The 18,997-nt window shown below is 62.6% G+C and overlaps 1 protein-coding gene across 1 annotated transcript in view; it reads right to left on the reverse strand.

The window, feature by feature from the left end:
* RYR1 (ryanodine receptor 1) overlaps window positions 1-18,997 on the reverse strand; it is a 129,512-nt gene that overhangs the window by 78,045 nt on the left and 32,470 nt on the right. Inside the window, 14 exon segments of the mRNA XM_069882232.1 lie at window positions 744-1,017; window positions 1,908-2,051; window positions 3,131-3,242; window positions 4,253-4,453; window positions 6,283-7,123; window positions 9,032-9,258; window positions 9,882-9,968; window positions 10,051-10,216; window positions 11,525-11,685; window positions 13,504-13,630; window positions 14,404-14,777; window positions 15,834-16,042; window positions 16,593-16,767; window positions 17,851-18,056. Of these exon segments, the coding sequence (XP_069738333.1) occupies window positions 744-1,017; window positions 1,908-2,051; window positions 3,131-3,242; window positions 4,253-4,453; window positions 6,283-7,123; window positions 9,032-9,258; window positions 9,882-9,968; window positions 10,051-10,216; window positions 11,525-11,685; window positions 13,504-13,630; window positions 14,404-14,777; window positions 15,834-16,042; window positions 16,593-16,767; window positions 17,851-18,056 (3,304 nt within the window).

Here is an 18,997-nt window from a genome sequence, read left to right on the forward strand (position 1 = left end):
AACAATGTTCTTGGGGCAATGGACGATGTTCTTGGGGTGATGGACGATGCTCTTGGGGTGATGGACAATGTTGTGGGGTGATGGACGATGTTCTTGGGGTGATGGACGATGTTCTTGGGGTGATGGACGATGCTCTTGGGGTGATGGACAATGTTGTGGGGCAATGGACAATGTTCTTGGGGTGATGGATGATGTTCTTGGGGCAACGGACGATGCTCTTGGGGTGATGGACGATGTTGTGGGGTGATGGACGATGTTCTTGGGGTGATGGACGATGCTCTTGGGGTGATGGACAATGTTGTGGGGTGATGGATGATGTTCTTGGGGCAATGGACGATGCTCTTGGGGTGATGGATGATGCTCTTGGGGTGATGGACAATGTTCTTGGGGTGATGGACGATGCTCTTGGGGTGATGGATGATGTTCTTGGGGTGATGGATGATGTTCTTGGGGCGATGGACGATGCTCTTAAGGTGATGGATGATGCTCTTGGGGTGACGGACAATGTTCTTGGGGTGATGGACAATGTTATGGGGTGATGGAGAGAGATGTGGGGATGGATGGAGCTTGGGAGGGGTTGGATGAAGTTGTGGGGTGATGGAGAGAGACGTGGGTGATGGAGGGAAGCGTGGGGCGGTGGACGATGCTCTTGGGGTGACGGACGATGCTCTTGGGGCGATGGACGATGCTCTTGGGGCTCCTGAAAAGAGAAGCGGGAGCCCAGCCCAGGTCCCCCCACGCACCCGATGCTCTGGATCATGAGGTTCTCCTCCTCGGGGCCCATCTGGACGATGAGGAGCGAGCGGATCTGGCCGAGGCACTCGAGGAGAGCGGTGGTGTCGGGCACCGAGTGGGCGCTGATGGTGTAGGCCTTGGGCAGCGCCCGCACCAGCTCCCCCAGTCCATCGTACTGGCGGTGCAGGAGGCTGAACATGGCGCGCACCAGCTCGGGGCTCTGGATGAAGGACTCTTGCGCCCAGTGCACCATGGTCTGCGAGATCAGCTCCTGCAGTGAGTCTGGGGACACCCACGCCCTGAGGACACCCCCTGCGGCACCTTGGAGACACCTCCAGAAGCGCCTTGGAGACACCTCCAGAAGCGCCTTGGAGACATCTCCAGAAGCGCCTTGGGGACATCTCCATAGGCACCTTGGAGAGACCTCCAGAAGCACCTTGGAGACACCTCCATAGGCACCTTGGAGACACCTCCAGGAGCGCCTTGGAGACACCTCCAGGAGCGCCTTGGAGACACCTCCAGAAGCGCCTTGGAGACACCTCCATAGGCACCTTGGGGACATCTCCATAAGAATATTGGGGACATCTCTGTTGGCACCTTGGAGACATCTCCATAAACACCTTGGAGACATCTCCATAGGCACCTTGGGGACATCTCCATAAGGATATTGGGGACATCTCCATAGGCACCTTGGAGACATCTCCATAGACACCTTGGGGACATCTCTGTTGGCACCTTGGAGACATCTCCATAAACACCTTGGGGACATCTCCATAAGGATATTGGGGACATCTCCATAGGCACCTTGGGGACATCTCTGTTGGCACCTTGGAGACATCTCCATAAACACCTTGGGGACATCTCCATAGGCACCTTGGGGACATCTCCATAAGAATATTGGGGACATCTCTGTTGGCACCTTGAGGACATCTCCATAGGCACCTTGGGGACATCTCCATAGGCACCCTGGGGACATCTCGATTGGCACCTTGGAGATACCTCCATTGGCACCTTGGGGTGGCCAAATTGGTTCCTTGGGGACATCCAGGCCACGCTTTGGGGTCCCCTTGGTTGACACCTTGGGGTCACCTGGGTTGACACCTCGGGGCTGGCCAAGCTGGCTCCTCGGGGCCCCCCTCCCCGTGTCCCCGTGTCCCCGTGTCCCCACTCACTCGGCACCGGGGGCTCCTGGGTTGGCGGCTCCTCCTGGGGTGGGGGAGGTCGCAGTCCCACCACCTTCTGCACCAGCCCCAGCAGCCGCTGCCGCAGCGACGTCTCCTCCTCCACCGCCTCCTCCTCCTCCTCCAGCGTCACCCCTGGTGGCAACAAAGTGGGGTCCCCAAGGGCCCAGGGTGAGGGTCCCCAAGGTCCTAGGGGTCTCTGGGGTCCATGGATGGGGGTCTCCATGCTTCCAGGGGTCCCCAAGGGCCCAGGGTGAGGGTCCCCAAGGTCCTAGGGGTCTCTGGGGTCCATGGATGGGGGTCTCCATGCTTCCAGGGGTCCCCAAGGGCCCAGGGTGAGGGTCCCCAAGGTCCTAGGGGTCTCTGGGGTCCATGGATGGGGGTCTCCATGCTTCCAGGGGTCCCCAAGGGCCCAGGGTGAGGGTCCCCAAGGTCCTAGGGGTCTCTGGAGTCCATGGATGGGGGTCTCCATGCTTCCAGGGGTCCCCAAAGGCCCAGGGTGAGGGTCCCCAAGGTCCTAGGGGTCTCTGGGGTCCATGGATGGGGGTCTCCATGCTTCCAGGGGTCCCCAAGGGCCCAGGATGAGGGTCCCCAAGGTCCTAGGGGTCTCTGGGGTCCATGGATGGGGGTCTCCATGCTTCCAGGGGTCCCCAAGGGCCCAGGGTGAGGGTCCCCAAGGTCCTAGGGGTCTTTGGGGTCCATGGATGGGGGTCTCCATGCTTCCAGGGATCCCCAAGGGCCCAGGGTGAGGGTCCCCAAGGTCCTAGGGGTCTCTGGGGTCCATGGATGGGGGTACCCAAGGCCTCAGGGTGGGGGTCCTCATGGTCCCAAGGGTTCCTGGGGTCCCAAATAGGGGTCTCCATGCCCTGAGGGTCCTCGAGGCCCCCAATGTCCTGGGGCTCTCTGTGGTCCCCAAGGTCCTGGGGGTCCCCAAGAGCCTGGGATGGGGGTCCCCAATGTCCTAGGGGTCCCCAAGGTCCCAGGGTTGAGGTCCTCATGCCCTGGAGGTCTCTGGGGTCCACGGATGGGAGTCCCCAAGGTCCCAGGATGAGGGTCCCCAACGTCCTAGGGGTCCCCAGGTCTTAGGGTCGGGGTCTCCATGCCCTGAAGGTCCCCAAAGAGGGGTCCCCATGCTCCTGGAGGTGCCCTGTCCCCAGGGAGGGTCTCTCCCTGTCCCCGGGAGTGTCCCCAGGGGGTGTCCCGTGTCCCCTCACCGCAGTGGGCCAGCAGGTCGCTGTGGAAGGCCAGCAGCTCGTCGCGGATGTCATCGGGCACCGGGCACTCCTCGTCCTCCGTCCCCGCCTTGTGCTGCAGCAGCATGTTGATCTGGGGACACAGGGGGACACGGGGGGACGGGGGGGGGACACCAGGGTCAGCAGGACTCAGCCCATGGCCACACGTGAGCCCCACGTGTGTCCTCATGGCCACCCACGTCCCCAAGCCCATCCCAACGTCCCCATGCCCCCGTGCCCAACCCAATGTCCCTGTGTCCATCCCCATGTCCCCATGTCCATCCCCATGTCCCCGTGTCCATCCTAATGTCCCCACATCCCTGTGTCCATCCCAATGTCCCTGTGTCCATCCCAATGTCCCCACATCCCTGTGTCCATCCCAATGTCCCTGTGTCCATCCCAATGTCCCCACGTCCCTGTGTCCATCCCCATGTCCCCATGTCCATCCCAATGTCCCCATGTCCCTGTGTCCCTCCCCATGTCCCAAAGCCCATCCCAATGTCCCCATGTCCATCCCAATGTCCCCATGTCCCTGTGTCCATCCCAACGTCCCCGTGTCCATCCCAATGTCCCCGTGTCCATCCCAATGTCCCCTTGCCCATCCCAACGTCCCCTTGTCCATCCCAACGTCCCCATGTCCCTGTGTTCATCCCAATGTCCCCGTGTCCATCCCAACACCTCCACGTCCTCGTGTCCATCCCAACGTCCCCTTGCCTCCATCCGAACGTCCCCATGTCCCTGCGCCCATCCCAATGTCCCCATGTCCATCCCAACATCTCCATGTCCCCATGTCCATCCCAACGTCCCCATGCCTCCATCTCAATGTCCCCATGTCCCTGCACCCATCCCAATGTCCCCATGTCCATCCCAATGTGTCCATGCCTCCATCCCAACGTCTCCATGCCTCCATCTCAATGTCCCCATGTCCTTGTGTCCATCCCAACGTCCCCGTGTCCATTCCAAGATCTCCATGTCCTCGTGTCCATCCCAACGTCCCCATGCCTCCATCTCAATGTCCCCATGTCCCTGTGCCCATCCCAACGTCCCCCTGTCCATCCCAACGTCCCCCTGTCCCCCCCGCGTCCCCCGTCCCCGCGTCCCCACCTGCTCCTGGGGGGGGGAGCGGAACTCGCGCGTCCTCCGGGCCGTCTCGGCGGCCGACATGGTGAGCGCTCGCATGAGCCGCGCGTAGCGACGCCGCTGGTCGCGCTGCAGCCGCTCCACGTGCCGCTCCGAGAAGGCCACGATGGCCTCGACCCGGTGCTGCAGCTCCCGCTCGCAGAAGAACTGCAGCAGGTGGCACATCTGGGGACACACGGGGACACTGGGGACATGGGACGGTGATGGGGACCTGGGGACATGGGAGAGTGATGGGAACCCAGAGACATTGGGGACATGGGGACATGGGACGGTGATGGGGACCCAGAGACATTGGGGACATGGGGACGTGGGACGGTGATGGGGACCCAGAGACATTGGGGACATGGGGACATGGGACAGTGATGGGGACCAAGAGACATTGGGGACACGGGGACACGGGGCTCCTCGAGCCGGTGCTGCAGCTCCCGCTCGCAGAAGAACTGCAGCAGGTGGCACATCTGGGGACACAGGGGGACATCGGGGACATGGGATGGTGATGGGGACCTGGGGACACGGGGCTCCTCGAGCCGGTGCTGCAGCTCCCGCTCGCAGAAGAACTGCAGCAGGTGGCACATCTGGGGACACAGGGGGACATCGGGGACATGGGACGGTGATGGGGACACAGAGGGACATGGGAGAGTGATGGGGACCCGGAGACATTGGGGACATGGGGACACGAGGCTCCTTGAGCCGGTGTGGCAGCTCCCGCTCGCAGAAGAACTGCAGCAGGTGGCACATCTGGGGACACACGGGGACATTGGGGACATGGGATGGTGAGGGGACCTGGGGACATGGGACAGTGATGGGGACCCAGAGACATTGGGGACATGGGGACATGGGACGGTGATGGGGACCCAGAGGGACATGGGGACACGGGGCTCCTTGAGCCGGTGCTGCAGCTCCTGCTCGCAGAAGAACTGCAGCAGGTGGCACATCTGGGGACACACGGGGACATTGGGGACATGGGATGGTGATGGGGACCTGGGGACACGGGGCTCCTCGAGCTGGTGCTGCAGCTCCCGCTCGGAGAAGAACTGCAGCAGGTGGCACATCTGGGGACACAGGGGGACATTGGGGACATGGGACGGTGATGGGGACACAGAGGGACATGGGAGAGTGATGGGGACCCAGAGACATTGGGGACATGGGGACACGGGGCTCCTCAAGCCGGTGCCGCAGCTCCCGCTCGCAGAAGAACTGCAGCAGGTGGCACATCTGGGGACACTCGGGGACATTAGGGACATTGGGATGGTGATGGGGACCTGGGGACATGGGAGAGTGATGGGGACCCAGAGACATTGGGGACATGGGGACATGGGACAGTGATGGGGACCCAGAGACATTGGGGACATGGGGACACGGGGCTCCTCGAGCCGGTGCTGCAGCTCCCGCTCGCAGAAGAACTGCAGCAGGTGGCACATCTGGGGACACAGGGGGACATTGGGGACATGGAACGGTGATGGGGACACAGAGGGACATGGGACAGTGATGGGGACCCGGAGACATTGGGGACATGGGGACATGGGACGGTGATGGGGGCCCAGAGACATTGGGGACATGGGGACACGGGGCTCCTCGAGCCGGTGCTGCAGCTCCCGCTCGCAGAAGAACTGCAGCAGGTGGCACATCTGGGGACACTCGGGGACATTGGGGACATGGAACGGTGATGGGGACCCAGAGGGACATGGGACAGTGATGGGGACCCAGAGACATTGGGGACATGGGGACATGGGACAGTGATGGGGACACAGAGACATTGGGGACATGGGGACATGGGACAGTGATGGGGACCCAAAGACATTGGGGACATGGGGACATGGGACAGTGATGAGGACATGGAGACATTGGGGACATGGGGACATGGGGAGGGACATGGGAACAGGGACCCCAGGGAGGGGACTGGGTCCTCAGGGAGGGGACATGAGAAGAGGCCACGGGGACAGGGACCCCAGGGAGGGGACAAGGTCCTCAGGGAGGGGACGGGGACCCCTCACCTCCAGCTTGACCGACTCGGGCAGCTTCATCTGCAGGAGCCCTTCCTCCAACCCTTCGTCCTCCTCCTCCTCCAGCTCTCCCGCCTCGATGGCCTTGGTCCTCCTGGTCCTCCTGGTCTCCTCGTCCTCCTCCTCCTCGTCCTCCTCCTCGTCGCCCCCCCCGTTGTCCCCCCGGTCCCTGCGGGCGTCCCCGAAGACGCGGGGCTCGATCATGCGCAGCACCCTGCGCACGTCCTCGTCGCCCAGGGCGCCCACGGCCAGCAGCGCCGACACCAGCTTCAGGACGGGCACCAGCTCGTACTCCACGCTTCCCCCCACGGGGTCGCGGGCGTGGGGGCCCCCTCCGGCCACCGCCTCGGCCAGCATGCGGATGGCGCGAGCCCCCAGCTCCCCCAGCGGGATGCCGGGGCTGAGGGGCGCCCGGCCGCCGCCGCCGCCCGCCAGGACGAAGCAGGGCTCGGCGAAGTGGGGCTCGGGGCGCAAGCAGGCGCTGGGGCCCACGCCGGGAGGGCCCGGGGCGCGCGAGCCCGCGGGGAAGAGCGCGATGCTCTTGGTGGCCTCGGTCATGGGGATGATGAACTCGGCGCTCATGGAGGCGCGGGCGCGCTGGGCGGCGTCCAGGTGCATGGCCAGCAGGAGGTCGTAGTAGCCGGCGCGGAGAGGGCCCGGCAGCTCGGGGCTCTCGATGGCGAAGAGGAGCTGGGCTTGGTCCACGTGGCTGCAGAGAGCGTGGGCCACGCGGTTGTTGCCCAGGGCGCAGACGGCGCAGTAGAGCTTGAGCGTGTGGCACTGGAAGCGCAGCAGGTCCAGCCGCTCCGACAGCTCCATGATGTCCAGGCACCTGCGGGGGGAGAGGGGTCAGCGCGGGGAAGGGGCTTCTGGAGATGGGACCCCGGAGATGGGGGCTCTGGGTCTCCTGGAGATGGGATCTTGGGTCTCCTGGGGGTGGGATCCTGGAGACGGGACCCTGGGTCTCATGGGAATGGGACCCTGGGTCTTCTGGAGATGGAGACCTGGAGATGGGACCCTGGAGATGGGAGCTCTGGGTCTCTTGGAGATGGGACCCTGGAGATGGGACCCTGGAGATGGGGGCTCTGGGTCTCTTGGAGATGGGATCTTGGGTCTCATGGGTATGAGACACTGGAGGGGGGATCTTGAGTCTCATGGGGATGGGACATTGGGGATGGGACCTCTGGGTCTTCTGGAGATGGGACCCTGGAGATGGGATCTTGGGTCTCTTGGAGATGGGATCTTGGGTCTTGTGGGGATGGAACCCTGGAGATGGAACCCTGGAGATGGGAGCTCTGGGTCTCTTGGAGATGGGATCTTGGGTCTCATGGGTATGAGACACTGGAGGTGGGATCTTGAGTCTCATGGGGATGGGACATTGGGGATGGGACCCTGGGTCTCATGGGGATGGGAGCTCTGGGTCTCCTGGAGATGGGATCTTGGGTCTCATGGGAATGGGACCCTGGGTCTTGTGGAGATGGAACCCTGGAGATGAAACCCTGGAGATGGGAGCTCTGGGTCTCTTGGAGATGGAACCCTGGAGATGGGACCCTGGAGATGGGGGCTCTGGGTCTCTTGGAGATGGGATCTTGGGTCTCATGGGTATGAGACACTGGAGGGGGGATCTTGAGTCTCATGGGGATGGGACATTGGGGATGGGACCTCTGGGTCTTCTGGAGATGGGACCCTGGAGATGGGATCTTGGGTCTTGTGGGGATGGAACCCTGGAGATGGAACCCTGGAGATGGGATCTTGGGTCTCATGGGTATGAGACACTGGAGGTGGGATCTTGAGTCTCATGGGGATGGGACATTGGGGATGGGACCCTGGGTCTCATGGGGATGGGAGCTCTGGGTCTCCTGGAGATGGGATCTTGGGTCTCATGGGAATGGGACCCTGGGTCTTGTGGGGATGGAACCCTGGAGATGGGACCCTGGGGATGGGACCTCTGGGTCTTCTGGAGATGGAACCCTGGGGATGGGACTCTGGGGATGGGAGCTCTGGGTCTCTTGGAGATGGGATCTTGGGTCTCCTGGGGGTGGGATCCTGGAGACGGGATCTTGGGTCTCGTGGGATGGGACCCTGGGTCTTGTGGGGATGGGACCCCTCGATCTCATGGGAATGGGACCTCTGGGTCTTCTGGAGATGGGACCCTGGGGATGGGAGCTCTGGGTCTCATGGGTTTGAGACACTGGAGGTGGGATCTTGAGTCTCACGGGGATGGGACATTGGGGATGGGACCCTGGGTCTTCTGGAGATGGAACCCTGGGGATGGGACCCTGGGGATGGGAGCTCTGGGTCTCTTGTAGAGGGGACCCTGGGTCTCTTGGAGATGGGGTCTTGGGTCTCATGGCGATGGGACCCCTCAATCTCATGGGAATGGGACCTCTGGGTCTCTTGGAGAGGGGACCCTGGGTATCATGGAGGTGGGATCTTGGGTCTCCTGGGGATGGGGCCCTGGGGACACGACACCACGGTCTCCTGTGGAACACGACATCCTAGATCTCCTGGAGATGGGACCTCTTGGTCTTCTGGAGGTGGGACTACTGGATCTCCTGGAGATGGGACTACGGATCTCCTGGAGATGGGACTACAGATCTCCTGGAGGTGGGACTCCTGGTGATGGAACCCTGGGGTCCCTTGGGGTCTCCTAGGGGCAGGTCCCCGAGGTTCCCTGGGGTGGGGACGCTGGGGCCACCACCCCCCTAGGTCTCCTGGGGGTGGGACCAGGGTCCCCGACCTGTTCTCCTCGGGGATGTGAAGGGCCATCATGAGGAGGGGCTCGTTGCACTCCACGGCCCAGCCCTGCCCCTCGGCCAGACGCGACGTCTCCACCGCCAGGAACTCGTTGGGCATCCGGCTCCAGGTGACGGGCGTCAACATCTGGATGACCAGGCGCGGCGGGCACTGCGGCTCCGGGTTCTTCCTCTCGCTGCTGAACATGGCGGCCGAGATGGGCATGATGTTCTGCGGGGACACGGGGGCATCGAAGCTCCTGAGATGCCTGCAGATCCCCCCCTGGAGACCCCCCCCCCAGCGCCCCAGGGGTCCAGATCCTCCTCGGTCCGCCCCACGGACCCCAGAACCCTCCCACAGATCTCGAGCATCTTCAAGAGTCCTTGGGTCATCTTGTAGACCCCAAGAACCCTCCGTTGACCCCTCACCATTCCCAGAGGTCCAGGTTCTCCTCGGTCCACCCTACGGACCCCAAGAACCCTCCGCTGACCCCTCACCATTCCCAGAGGTCCAGGTTCTCCTCAATCCACCCTATGGACCCCAGAACCCTCCGTTGACCCCTCACCATTCCCAGAGGTCCAGGTCCTCCTCAGTCCACCCTATGGACCCCAAGAACCCTCCGCTGACCCCTCACCATTCCCAGAGGTCCAGGTTCTCCTCGATCCACCCCGTGGACCCCAAGAACCCTCCGCTGACCCCTCACCATTCCCAGAGGTCCAGGTTCTCCTCGATCCACCCTATGGACCCCAAGACCCCTCCGCTGACCCCTCACCATTCCCAGAGGTCCAGGTTCTCCTTGATCCACCCCGTGGACCCCAAGACCTCTCCGTTGACCCCCAGGTGCCCCTGCTCACCTTGAGCTTCCCCAGCTCAAACTGGACGACGTTCTGGCTGGTGGGGAGGGCGAAGACGGCCGGGAAGAGCTTGGTGTTGGGTTCCACCTACGCGGACGAAGCCGTTGAGACGAGGGCCGTGGGCTGGTGCCGGGACCCCCCAGTGAGGGGATCATGAACCCCACCCCACCTGGAAAATGGTGTTGATCTCCTTGCCGTTGGCCGTGAAGGTCATGAGGCCCGTGGCCAAGTCCACCAGGCACCCGATGACCAGGTCGGAGTGGCTGACGCGCGCCTGGTGGCTGTTGTTGGCGAACTCCCCGCACCAAACCATGTAGCAGTTGCTGCGCTTGATGCTGGAGGTGGGGGGACACCACCCCCAGTCACCCCCAGGTCCTCCACCCCTTCTCCATCGCTCCCCATGGACCCCCAGGTCCTCCACCCCATCTCCATCACCCCATGGACCCCCAGGTCCTCCACCCCGTCTCCATCAATCCCCATGGACCCCCAGGTCCTCCACCCCGTCTCCATCACCCCATGGACCCCCAGATCCTCCACCCCGTCTCCACCACCCCATGGACCCCCAGGTCCTCCACCCTGTCTCCATCAATCCCCATGGACCCCCAGGTCCTCCACCCCGTCTCCATCGCTCCATCCATCCATCCACCTCCCATCCCAGTTCAGGGTCCCAGTTTGGTGCTTCCCACCCCAGTTCAGGTCCCAGTTTGGGGGTCTCCCATCCCAGTTCAGGGTCCCCCCATCCCAGTTCAGCGTCCCAGTTTGGTGGCTCCAGCCCCCATTCAGGGTCCCTGTTTGGTGGCTCCAACCCCAGTTCAGGGTCCCAGTTCAGGGTCCCAGTTTGAGGGTCTCCCACCCCAGTTCGGGGTCCCAGTTTGAGGGTCTCCCATCCCAGTTAGGGTCCCAGTTTGGTGGCTCCAACCCTAGTTCAGGGTCCCAATTTGGTGGCTCCCACCCCAGTTCAGGGTCCCAATTTGGTGGCTCCCACCCCAGTTTGGGGTTCCAGTTTGAGGGTCTCCCATCCCAGTTAGGGTCCCAGTTTGGTGGCTCCAACCCCAGTTCAGGGTCCCAGTTCGGGGTCCCAGTTTGGTGGCTCCAACCCTAGTTCAGGGTCCCAGTTTGAGGGTCTCCCATCCCAGTTAGGGTCCCTGTTTGGTGGCTCCAACCCTAGTTCAGGGTCCCAGTTTGGTGGCTCCCATCCCAGTTCAGGGTCCCAGTTTGGTGGCTCCCACCCCAGTTCGGGGTCCCAGTTTGAGGGTCTCCCATCCCAGTTAGGGTCCCAGTTTGGTGGCTCCAACCCTAGTTCAGGGTCCCAGTTTGGTGGCTCCCACCCCAGTTCAGGGTCCCAATTTGGTGGCTCCCACCCCAGTTCGGGGTCCCAGTTTGAGGGTCTCCCATCCCAGTTAGGGTCCCAGTTTGGTGGCTCCAACCCTAGTTCAGGGTCCCAGTTTGGTGGCTCCCACCCCCAGTTCGGGGTCCCAGTTTGGTGGCTCCCACCCCAGTTCGGGGTCCCAGCTTGGGGGTCTCCCACCCCAGTTCAGGGTCCCAGTTTGGTGGCTCCCACCCCAGTTCGGGGTCCCAGTTTGGGGTCCCAGTTGGAGGGTCTCCCAGCCCAGTCGCTCCCAGTCGTTCCCAGTGGGTCCCACCTGTCGTGGACGTTGCCGCGGTCATCGCCCATGGTGACCGTGACGGTTCGGACGCGCGAGAGCTCGAAGGCCGCGTCCAGGTGGTGGAAGTCGGGGGTGACCCAGCCCACCCAGACCCCCGGCGCCTCCTGCCCCGCGGGGACCCGCACCGAGAAGTAGTACTGGGGGACGGACACGCGGACAGCGGGACGGACACGCGGACAGCGGGAGCCGGACGGACATCGGGATTGGGATGGAGAGAGGTGGACGTTGGGATGGGGATCAAGATGGAGAGAGGAGGACGTCGGGATGGAGAGAGGAGGACGTCGGGATGGGGACGGGGATGGAGAGAGGAGGACATCGGGATGGAGAGAGGTGGACGTCGGGATGGAGAGAGGTGGACGTCGGGATGGGGATCAGGATGGAGAGAGGTGGACGTCAGGATGGAGAGAGGTGGACGTTGGGATGGAGAGAGGTGGACGTTGGGATGGAGAGAGGTGGACGTCGGGATGGGGATCGGGATGGAGAGAGGTGGACGTCAGGATGGAGAGAGGTGGACGTTGGGATGGAGAGAGGTGGACGTTGGGATGGAGAGAGGTGGACGTCGGGATGGGGATCAGGATGGAGAGAGGTGGACGTCAGGATGGGGATGGGGATGGAGAGAGGTGGACATTGGGATGGAGAGAGGTGGACGTCAGGATGGGGATGGGGATGGAGAAAGGTGGACGTCGGGATGGGGATCGGGATGGAGAGAGGTGGACGTCGGGATGGAGAGAGGTGGACATCGGGATGGGGATGGGGATGGAGAGAGGTGGACGTCGGGATGGGGATCGGGATGGAGAGAGGTGGACGTCGAGATGGGGATCGGGATGGAGAGAGGTGGACGTTGAGATGGGGATCGGGATGGAGAGAGGTGGACGTCAGGGTGGGGATGGGGATGGAGAGAGGTGGACGTTGGGATGGGGATCGGGATGGAGAGAGGTGGACGTCAGGATGGGGATCGGGATGGAGAGAGGTGGACGTCAGGATGGGGATGGAGAGAGGTGGACGTCGGGATGGAGAGAGGTGGACATTGGGATGTGGATCGGGATGGAGAGAGGTGGACGTTGGGATGGAGAGAGGTGGACGTCGGGATGGGGATGGGGATGGAGAGAGGTGGACGTCAGGATGGAGAGAGGTGGACGTCAGGATGGGGACAGAGAGAGATGTGGAAATCAGGATTTGAGGGTCTCCAGGGGGATTTGGGGGTCCCTGAGGGCATTTTTAGGGTCCCCAAGGGTGGGTTTTGGGGTCTGCAGGGGGAATTCTGGTGTTGCTGAGGGCATTTTGGGGATCCCCGGGCGGATTTTGGGGCCCCCGAGGGCCTTTTGGGGGCCTCCAGGGGCATCTTAGGGTCCCCGAGACCATTTTTGGGGTCCCTGAGAGCATTTTTGGGGTCCCCAGTGGGATTTTGGGTTCCCTGAGGAGGATTCTGGTGTCCCCGGGGGAATTCTGGTGTCCCCGAGGGCATTTTGGGGTCCCCAAGAGCGTTTTGGGGGTCTCCAAGGGAATTTTGGGGTCCCTGAGAGCATTTCTGGGGTCCCCGAGAGCATTTTTGGAGCCTCCAGGTGGATTTTGGTATCCCCGAGGGCATTTTTGGGGTCTCCAGGGGCATTTTGGTGTCCCTGAGGGCATTTCTGGGATCTCCAGGGGGATTTTGGGGTCCCCAAGGGTGTTTTTGGTGTCCCCAAGAGCATTTTTAGGGTCCCTGGGGGCATTTTGGTGTCCCCGAGGGCATTTTTGGGGTCCCCAGGGGGATTTCGGGGGGTCTCCAGGGGGATTTTGAGGTCCCCGAGGGCATTTTTGGGGTCTCCAGGGGCATTTTGGAGCCTTCAGGGGCATTTTTGGCATCCCTGAGAGCGGTTTTGGGGTCCCTGAGGTTGTTTTGGGGGTCTCCAGGGGGATTTTGGGGTCCCCGAAGGCATTTTTAGGGTCCCCGATGGGTTTTGGGGTCCCCGTACCGTGGTGGTGTTCATGATGACGTCGGGGTCGTCGCGCTCGTCGGGGACGACGTCCTCCTCCAGGCGGGGGACGGGGGGCGCGGGGGGCGGGGGCGCGAAGGGCGGCTTCCGCGCCTTGAACAGGAACCTGGGGGGCATGGGGGGGGGGTCAGGGGGGTCCCCAAAACCCCCCGCACCCCGAAAAGAACAGAATTGACCCCCCAAAACCCTGAAATTGCCCCCCCTAAACCTTGGAATTAGCCCCCTGCCCCCCCCTTCCTGAAATTGCCCCCCAAAATCCTGGGATAAGGCAACATCCCTCCTGCACCCCAAAACCCTGGGGTGGGGAATTGCCCCCCAAACCCCAGCAATTGCCCCCCAAACCCCAATAATTGCCCCCCCATCCCCCTAAAACCCTGGAATTACCCCCCTGCCCCCCTCAAATCTTGCGATGGGGCAACACCCCCCCGCACCCCAAAACCCTGGAGGAGAATTGCCCCCCAAACCCCTGTAATTGCCCTCCCTGCACCCCAAAACCCTGAAATTGCCCCCCAAACCCCTGTAATTGCCCTCCCTGCACCCCAAAACCCTGGAATTGCCCCCCAAACCCCTGGAATTGCCCCCCAAACCCCTGGAATTGCCCTCCCTGCACCCCAAAACCCTGGAATTGCCCCCCCAAACCCCTGCAATTGCCCCCCCTGAACCCCAAAACCCTAGAATTGCCCCTCAAACCCCTGCAATTGCCCCCCCTGAACCCCAAAACCCTGGAATTGCCCCCCCAAACCCCTGAAATTGCCACCCCTGCCCCCCTAAAACCCTGGAATTACCCCCCTGCCCCCCCAAATCCTGCAATGGGGCAACACCCCGTGCACCCCAAAACCCCGGGGTGGGGACTTGCCCCCCCTGCCCCCCCAAACTCACCCCCTCTTGGCCTTCCCCTTCTCGGTGCTGGCGTCCTTCTCGTTCTCGGGGCGCGGCTGGTCTCGGGGGGGCTGGTTTTGGGGGGTCCCCCCCCCTTTCTCGGGGGTGTCCCCCTCGCTCTCGGGGTTCCTGGCTCCGGCCGATCTCCGCAGGCGCTCGAAGTCGGAGTGGGGCTCGTCGGCCTCGGGGGGCTCGGGGGGGGCCTGGGGTATGGGGGTGACCCCGGGGGGGCAGCGGAACCGCGGGTGGAACTGGACGGGGAGGCTGAGGCGGAGGAAGAGCAGCTCGGGGGGGGCCGAGGGGGGGGTCCCCGAAACGTGGTGCGAGAGGCGAAGGCAAGGGGGGGCGTCCACCGTCCCGTCCATCCGCGTCACCTGCAAAAAGTGGGGGAGGGGGAACCCCAAAAAGTGGGGAGGGGGGAACTCAATTTGCGGAGGGGGAACCCCAAAAGTGGGGAGGGGGATTCAAAAAAATGGGGAGGGGGAACTCGATTTAGGGAGGGGGACCCCAAAAATGGGGAGGGGGATCCAAAAAGAGGGAAGAGGAACCTCAATTTGGGAAGGGGGACCACCCCCCAAACTGAGCATCTCCAAGACCTGGGGATTCTTGGGGACCCCCCAGCACCCAGGGACCCCTCAAAACTGAGCATCTCCAAGACCTGGAGACCCTTCAGACCCCCCCCAGCACCCACGGACCCCCCCAAACTGAGCATCTCCAAGACCTGGGGACCCCTCAGCACTCAGGGACCCCCCAAACTGAGCATCTCCTAGATCTGGAGACCCTTTGGACTCCTCAAGCTCCCAGGAACCCCCCAAACTGAGCATCTCCAAGATCTGGAGACCCTTTGGACCCCCCCAGCACCCAGGGACCCCCCAAACTGAGCATCTCCAAGATCTGGAGACCCTTCAGACACCCTCAGCACCCAGGAACCCCCCAAATTGAGCATATCCAAGACCTGGAGACCCCCCATCACCCAGGGAACCCCCCAAAACTGAACATCTCCAAGATCTGGAGACCCTTCAGAACCCCCATCACCCAGGGACCCCCCAAACTGAGCATCTCCAAGACCTGGAGACCCTTTGGACTCCTCAAGCTCCCAGGAACCCCCCAAACTGAGCATCTCCCAGGCCTGGAGACCCTTCAGCACTCAGGGACCCCCCAAACTGAGCATCTCCAAGATCTGGAGACCCTTCAGACACCCTCAGCACCCAGGAACCCCCCGAACTGAGCATCTCCCAGGTCTGGAGAGCCTTCAGACCCCCCATCACCCAGGGACCCCACAGACCGAGCATCTCCAAGGCCTGGAGACCCCCCATCACCCAGGGACCCCCCAAGACCGAGCATCTCCAAGACCTGGAGACCCTTCAGACCCCCCATAATCCAGGGACACCCCAGACGGAGCATCTCCAAGACCTGGGGTCCTCTCTCACCTCCAGCTGGGGGTGGTCGGGGGGCACTGGGACGAACTGGGGGAGGCTCTTGCTGAACCAGAGGGTGATGGGGCGCTTGGTGTTGATGGCGAAGGGCTCGTAGCCCTCCTGGAGGCCGCAGATGCTGAAGAAGCGGAGGCTGCCCACGTCCTGGCCCAGGTTGAGGCGTCCCTCCTGCTCCAGGCCCAGGCTGCACACGGGCACGAAGCCTTCGGGGGGGACGGGGCGGCTCGGTTGGAGGAGAACGTGGAGATCGCGGGGCCCCTCGCCATCCCCACCCTCCATCCGCATCCCTGAGGGCTCCATCTCCTCCGCTTTCGGAGCCCTCCAAGAATGGAGACTCCGTCTCCTCCCTGAGTGGCCTCTTCTCCTCCATCCCGACCCCCTCCAGGTCCCTCAGCCGCTTCCCAGCTCCGTTCCCTTTCTCCAGACACTCTCCAACCCCTCGGAGACCTTCGTGGGTTGAGGAACCCAAAGCTGAGCCCGGGATTTGAGGTGTAGCCTGGCCAGATCCCTCTGGAGACCCTCCCTGCCCTCCATCCATGGATCTGATCCCTCTGGAGACCCTCCCTGCCCTCCAGCCATGGATCTGATCCCTCTGGAGACCCTCCCTGCCCTCCAGCCATGGATCTGATCCCTCTGAAGATCCTTCCTATGCTCCATCCTTGGAGACCCCGCTTCCCACCGGCCTCCAACCGGTTTGATCTCCATTCCCGTTGGGTTTTGAGGTTCCTCCTGGTTCCCACCCCCCCTCCTCACCGTCGCCCACTTCGAAGTCCTTGAAGGCGACCTCGGAGCCGGCGTCGCTGATGAGGACCTCCCCGTTGAGGGTGAAGGTGATGTGGCACTCGCCCAGGTCGATCATGCAGCCCACGACGTCCCCCGCCTGCCACGTGCGCCCAAAGGGCTCGCTGCCCACGTGCCACCGCTGGGCCTGGGGACACGGTGGGGACAGGGGGGTCACGGCGGGGACGGGGGACATGGGGGACATGGGGTAGGAGGGGGACCAAGAGGGGCCTGGGGGGACCAAGGGTGATGGGGACTTGGGGACCTGGGGGGACCAAGAGGGACCTGGGGGGACCAAGGGTGATGGGGACTTGGGGACCTGGGGGGACCAAGAGGGACTCGGGGGGACCAGGGGTGATGGGGACTTGGGGACCTGGGGGGGGCAAGAGGACTTGGGGACCTGGGGGGACCAAGAGGGACCTGGGGGGACCAGGGGTGATGGGGACTTGGGGACCTGGGGGGACCAAGAGGGACCTGGGGGGACCAGGGGTGGTGAGGACTTGGGGACCTGGGGGGACCAAGAGGGACCTGGGGGGACCAGGGGTGATGGGGACTTGGGGACCTGGGGGGACCAAGAGGGACCTGGGGGGACCAGGGGTGATGAGGACTTGGGGACCTGGGGGGGCCAAGAGGGACTCGGGAGGACCAGGGGTGATGGGGACTTGGGGACCTGGGTGGGGGCAAGAGGACTTGGGGACCTGGGGGGACCAAGAGGGAGCTGGGGGGACCAGGGGTGATGGGGACTTGGGGACCTGGGGGGACCAAGAGGGAGCTGGGGGGACCAGGGGTGATGGGGACTTGGGGACCTGGGGGGACCAAGAGGGACCCGGGGGGACCAGGGGTGATGAGGACTTGGGGACCTGGGGGGACCAAGAGGGACCCGGGGGGACCAGGGGTGATGGGGACTTGGGGACCTGGGGGGGACCAAGAGGGACTCGGGAGGACCAAGAGGACTTGGGGACCTGGTGGAACCAAGGATGTCAAGGGTGATGGGGACCCGAGAAACATGGGGTGATGGGGGACTTGGGGGATCAAGGGGGACCTGGTGGGACCAGGGGTGGTTGGGGGACCCAAGAGGGACCCGGTGGGACCAAGGGGTGATGGGGACCCAAGGAACACGGCGAGACGAGGGACCCGGTGGGACCAAGGGCACCAAGGGCGATGGGGACCTGAGGAGGTTGGGGTGCTGGGGGGCCCAGAGGGATCAGGGTGGGGGTCCCCGGGGGCTCACGCGGTGCCCGTTGAAGACGTAGGCGCGGTCGTCGGCGCCGAGGTCGGTGTCGGGGCGCAGGTCGGGGCGCGCCCAGCCCACCCGCATCTCCCCCGTCGTGCGCACCTCGAACTCGAAATACCACTTGCCGCTACGAACCGCGGCCCCGCGCTCCGCTCGGAACAGCCGCGAGCGATCCCCGGCCCCGCGCGGAGGCCCCTGCGACGCTGCGGGGGGACAAGGGCACTCGGGACCCCGACGCCGGCACCCCCGACGCCGAGAAACGGCACCCGGACCCCAACAACAGGACCCCAACGCCGAGAAACGGCACCGAAACCAGGAAAATGGGCACCGAAACTCCAACACCGGCACCCAAATGCCAAAAAATGGCACCAAACCCATGAAAATGGTCATCAAACCCATGAAAATGGTCATCGAAACCATGAAAATGGTCATCGAAACCATGAAAATGGTCACCAAATCCATGAAAATGGGCACTGAAACTATGAAAATGGTCATTGAAACCATGAAAATTGGCACTGAAACCATGAAAATGGGCACCAAAACCACGAAAATGGGCACCCAAACCCCAACACCAGCACCCCGACACCGAAAAATGGCACCGAAACCATGAAAATGGTCATCAAACCCATGAAAATGGTCATTGAAACCATGAAAGTGGGCACCAAGACCATGAAAATGGGCACCAAAACCATGAAAATGGTCATTGAAATAATGAAATTGGCACCGAAACCATGAAAATGGTCACTGAAATCATGAAAATGGGCACTGAAACTGTGAGAATGGTCATTGAAATCATGAAAATTGGCACTGAAACCAAGAAAATGGGCACTAAAGCCATGAAAATGGGCACCCAAACCCCAACACCAGCACCCCAACACCGAAAAATGGCACCGAAACCATGAAAATGGGCACCAAAACACCAAAATTAGGCACTGAAACCCCAATATTGGGACCTCAATGCCAAAAAACGGCACCCAAACCATGAAAACAGGCACCAAAACCATGAAAATGGTCATCGAAGTCGTTAAAATGGCACTGAAACCATGAAAATGGGCACCAAAACCATGAAAATGGTCATCAAAACCATGAAAATGGCACCAAAATCATGAAAATGGGCACCGAAACCATGAAAATGGGAACCGAA

This window comes from Phaenicophaeus curvirostris, unplaced genomic scaffold (genome assembly GCF_032191515.1).
Source record: "Phaenicophaeus curvirostris isolate KB17595 unplaced genomic scaffold, BPBGC_Pcur_1.0 scaffold_93, whole genome shotgun sequence".
Lineage (NCBI taxonomy): Eukaryota > Metazoa > Chordata > Aves > Cuculiformes > Cuculidae > Phaenicophaeus > Phaenicophaeus curvirostris.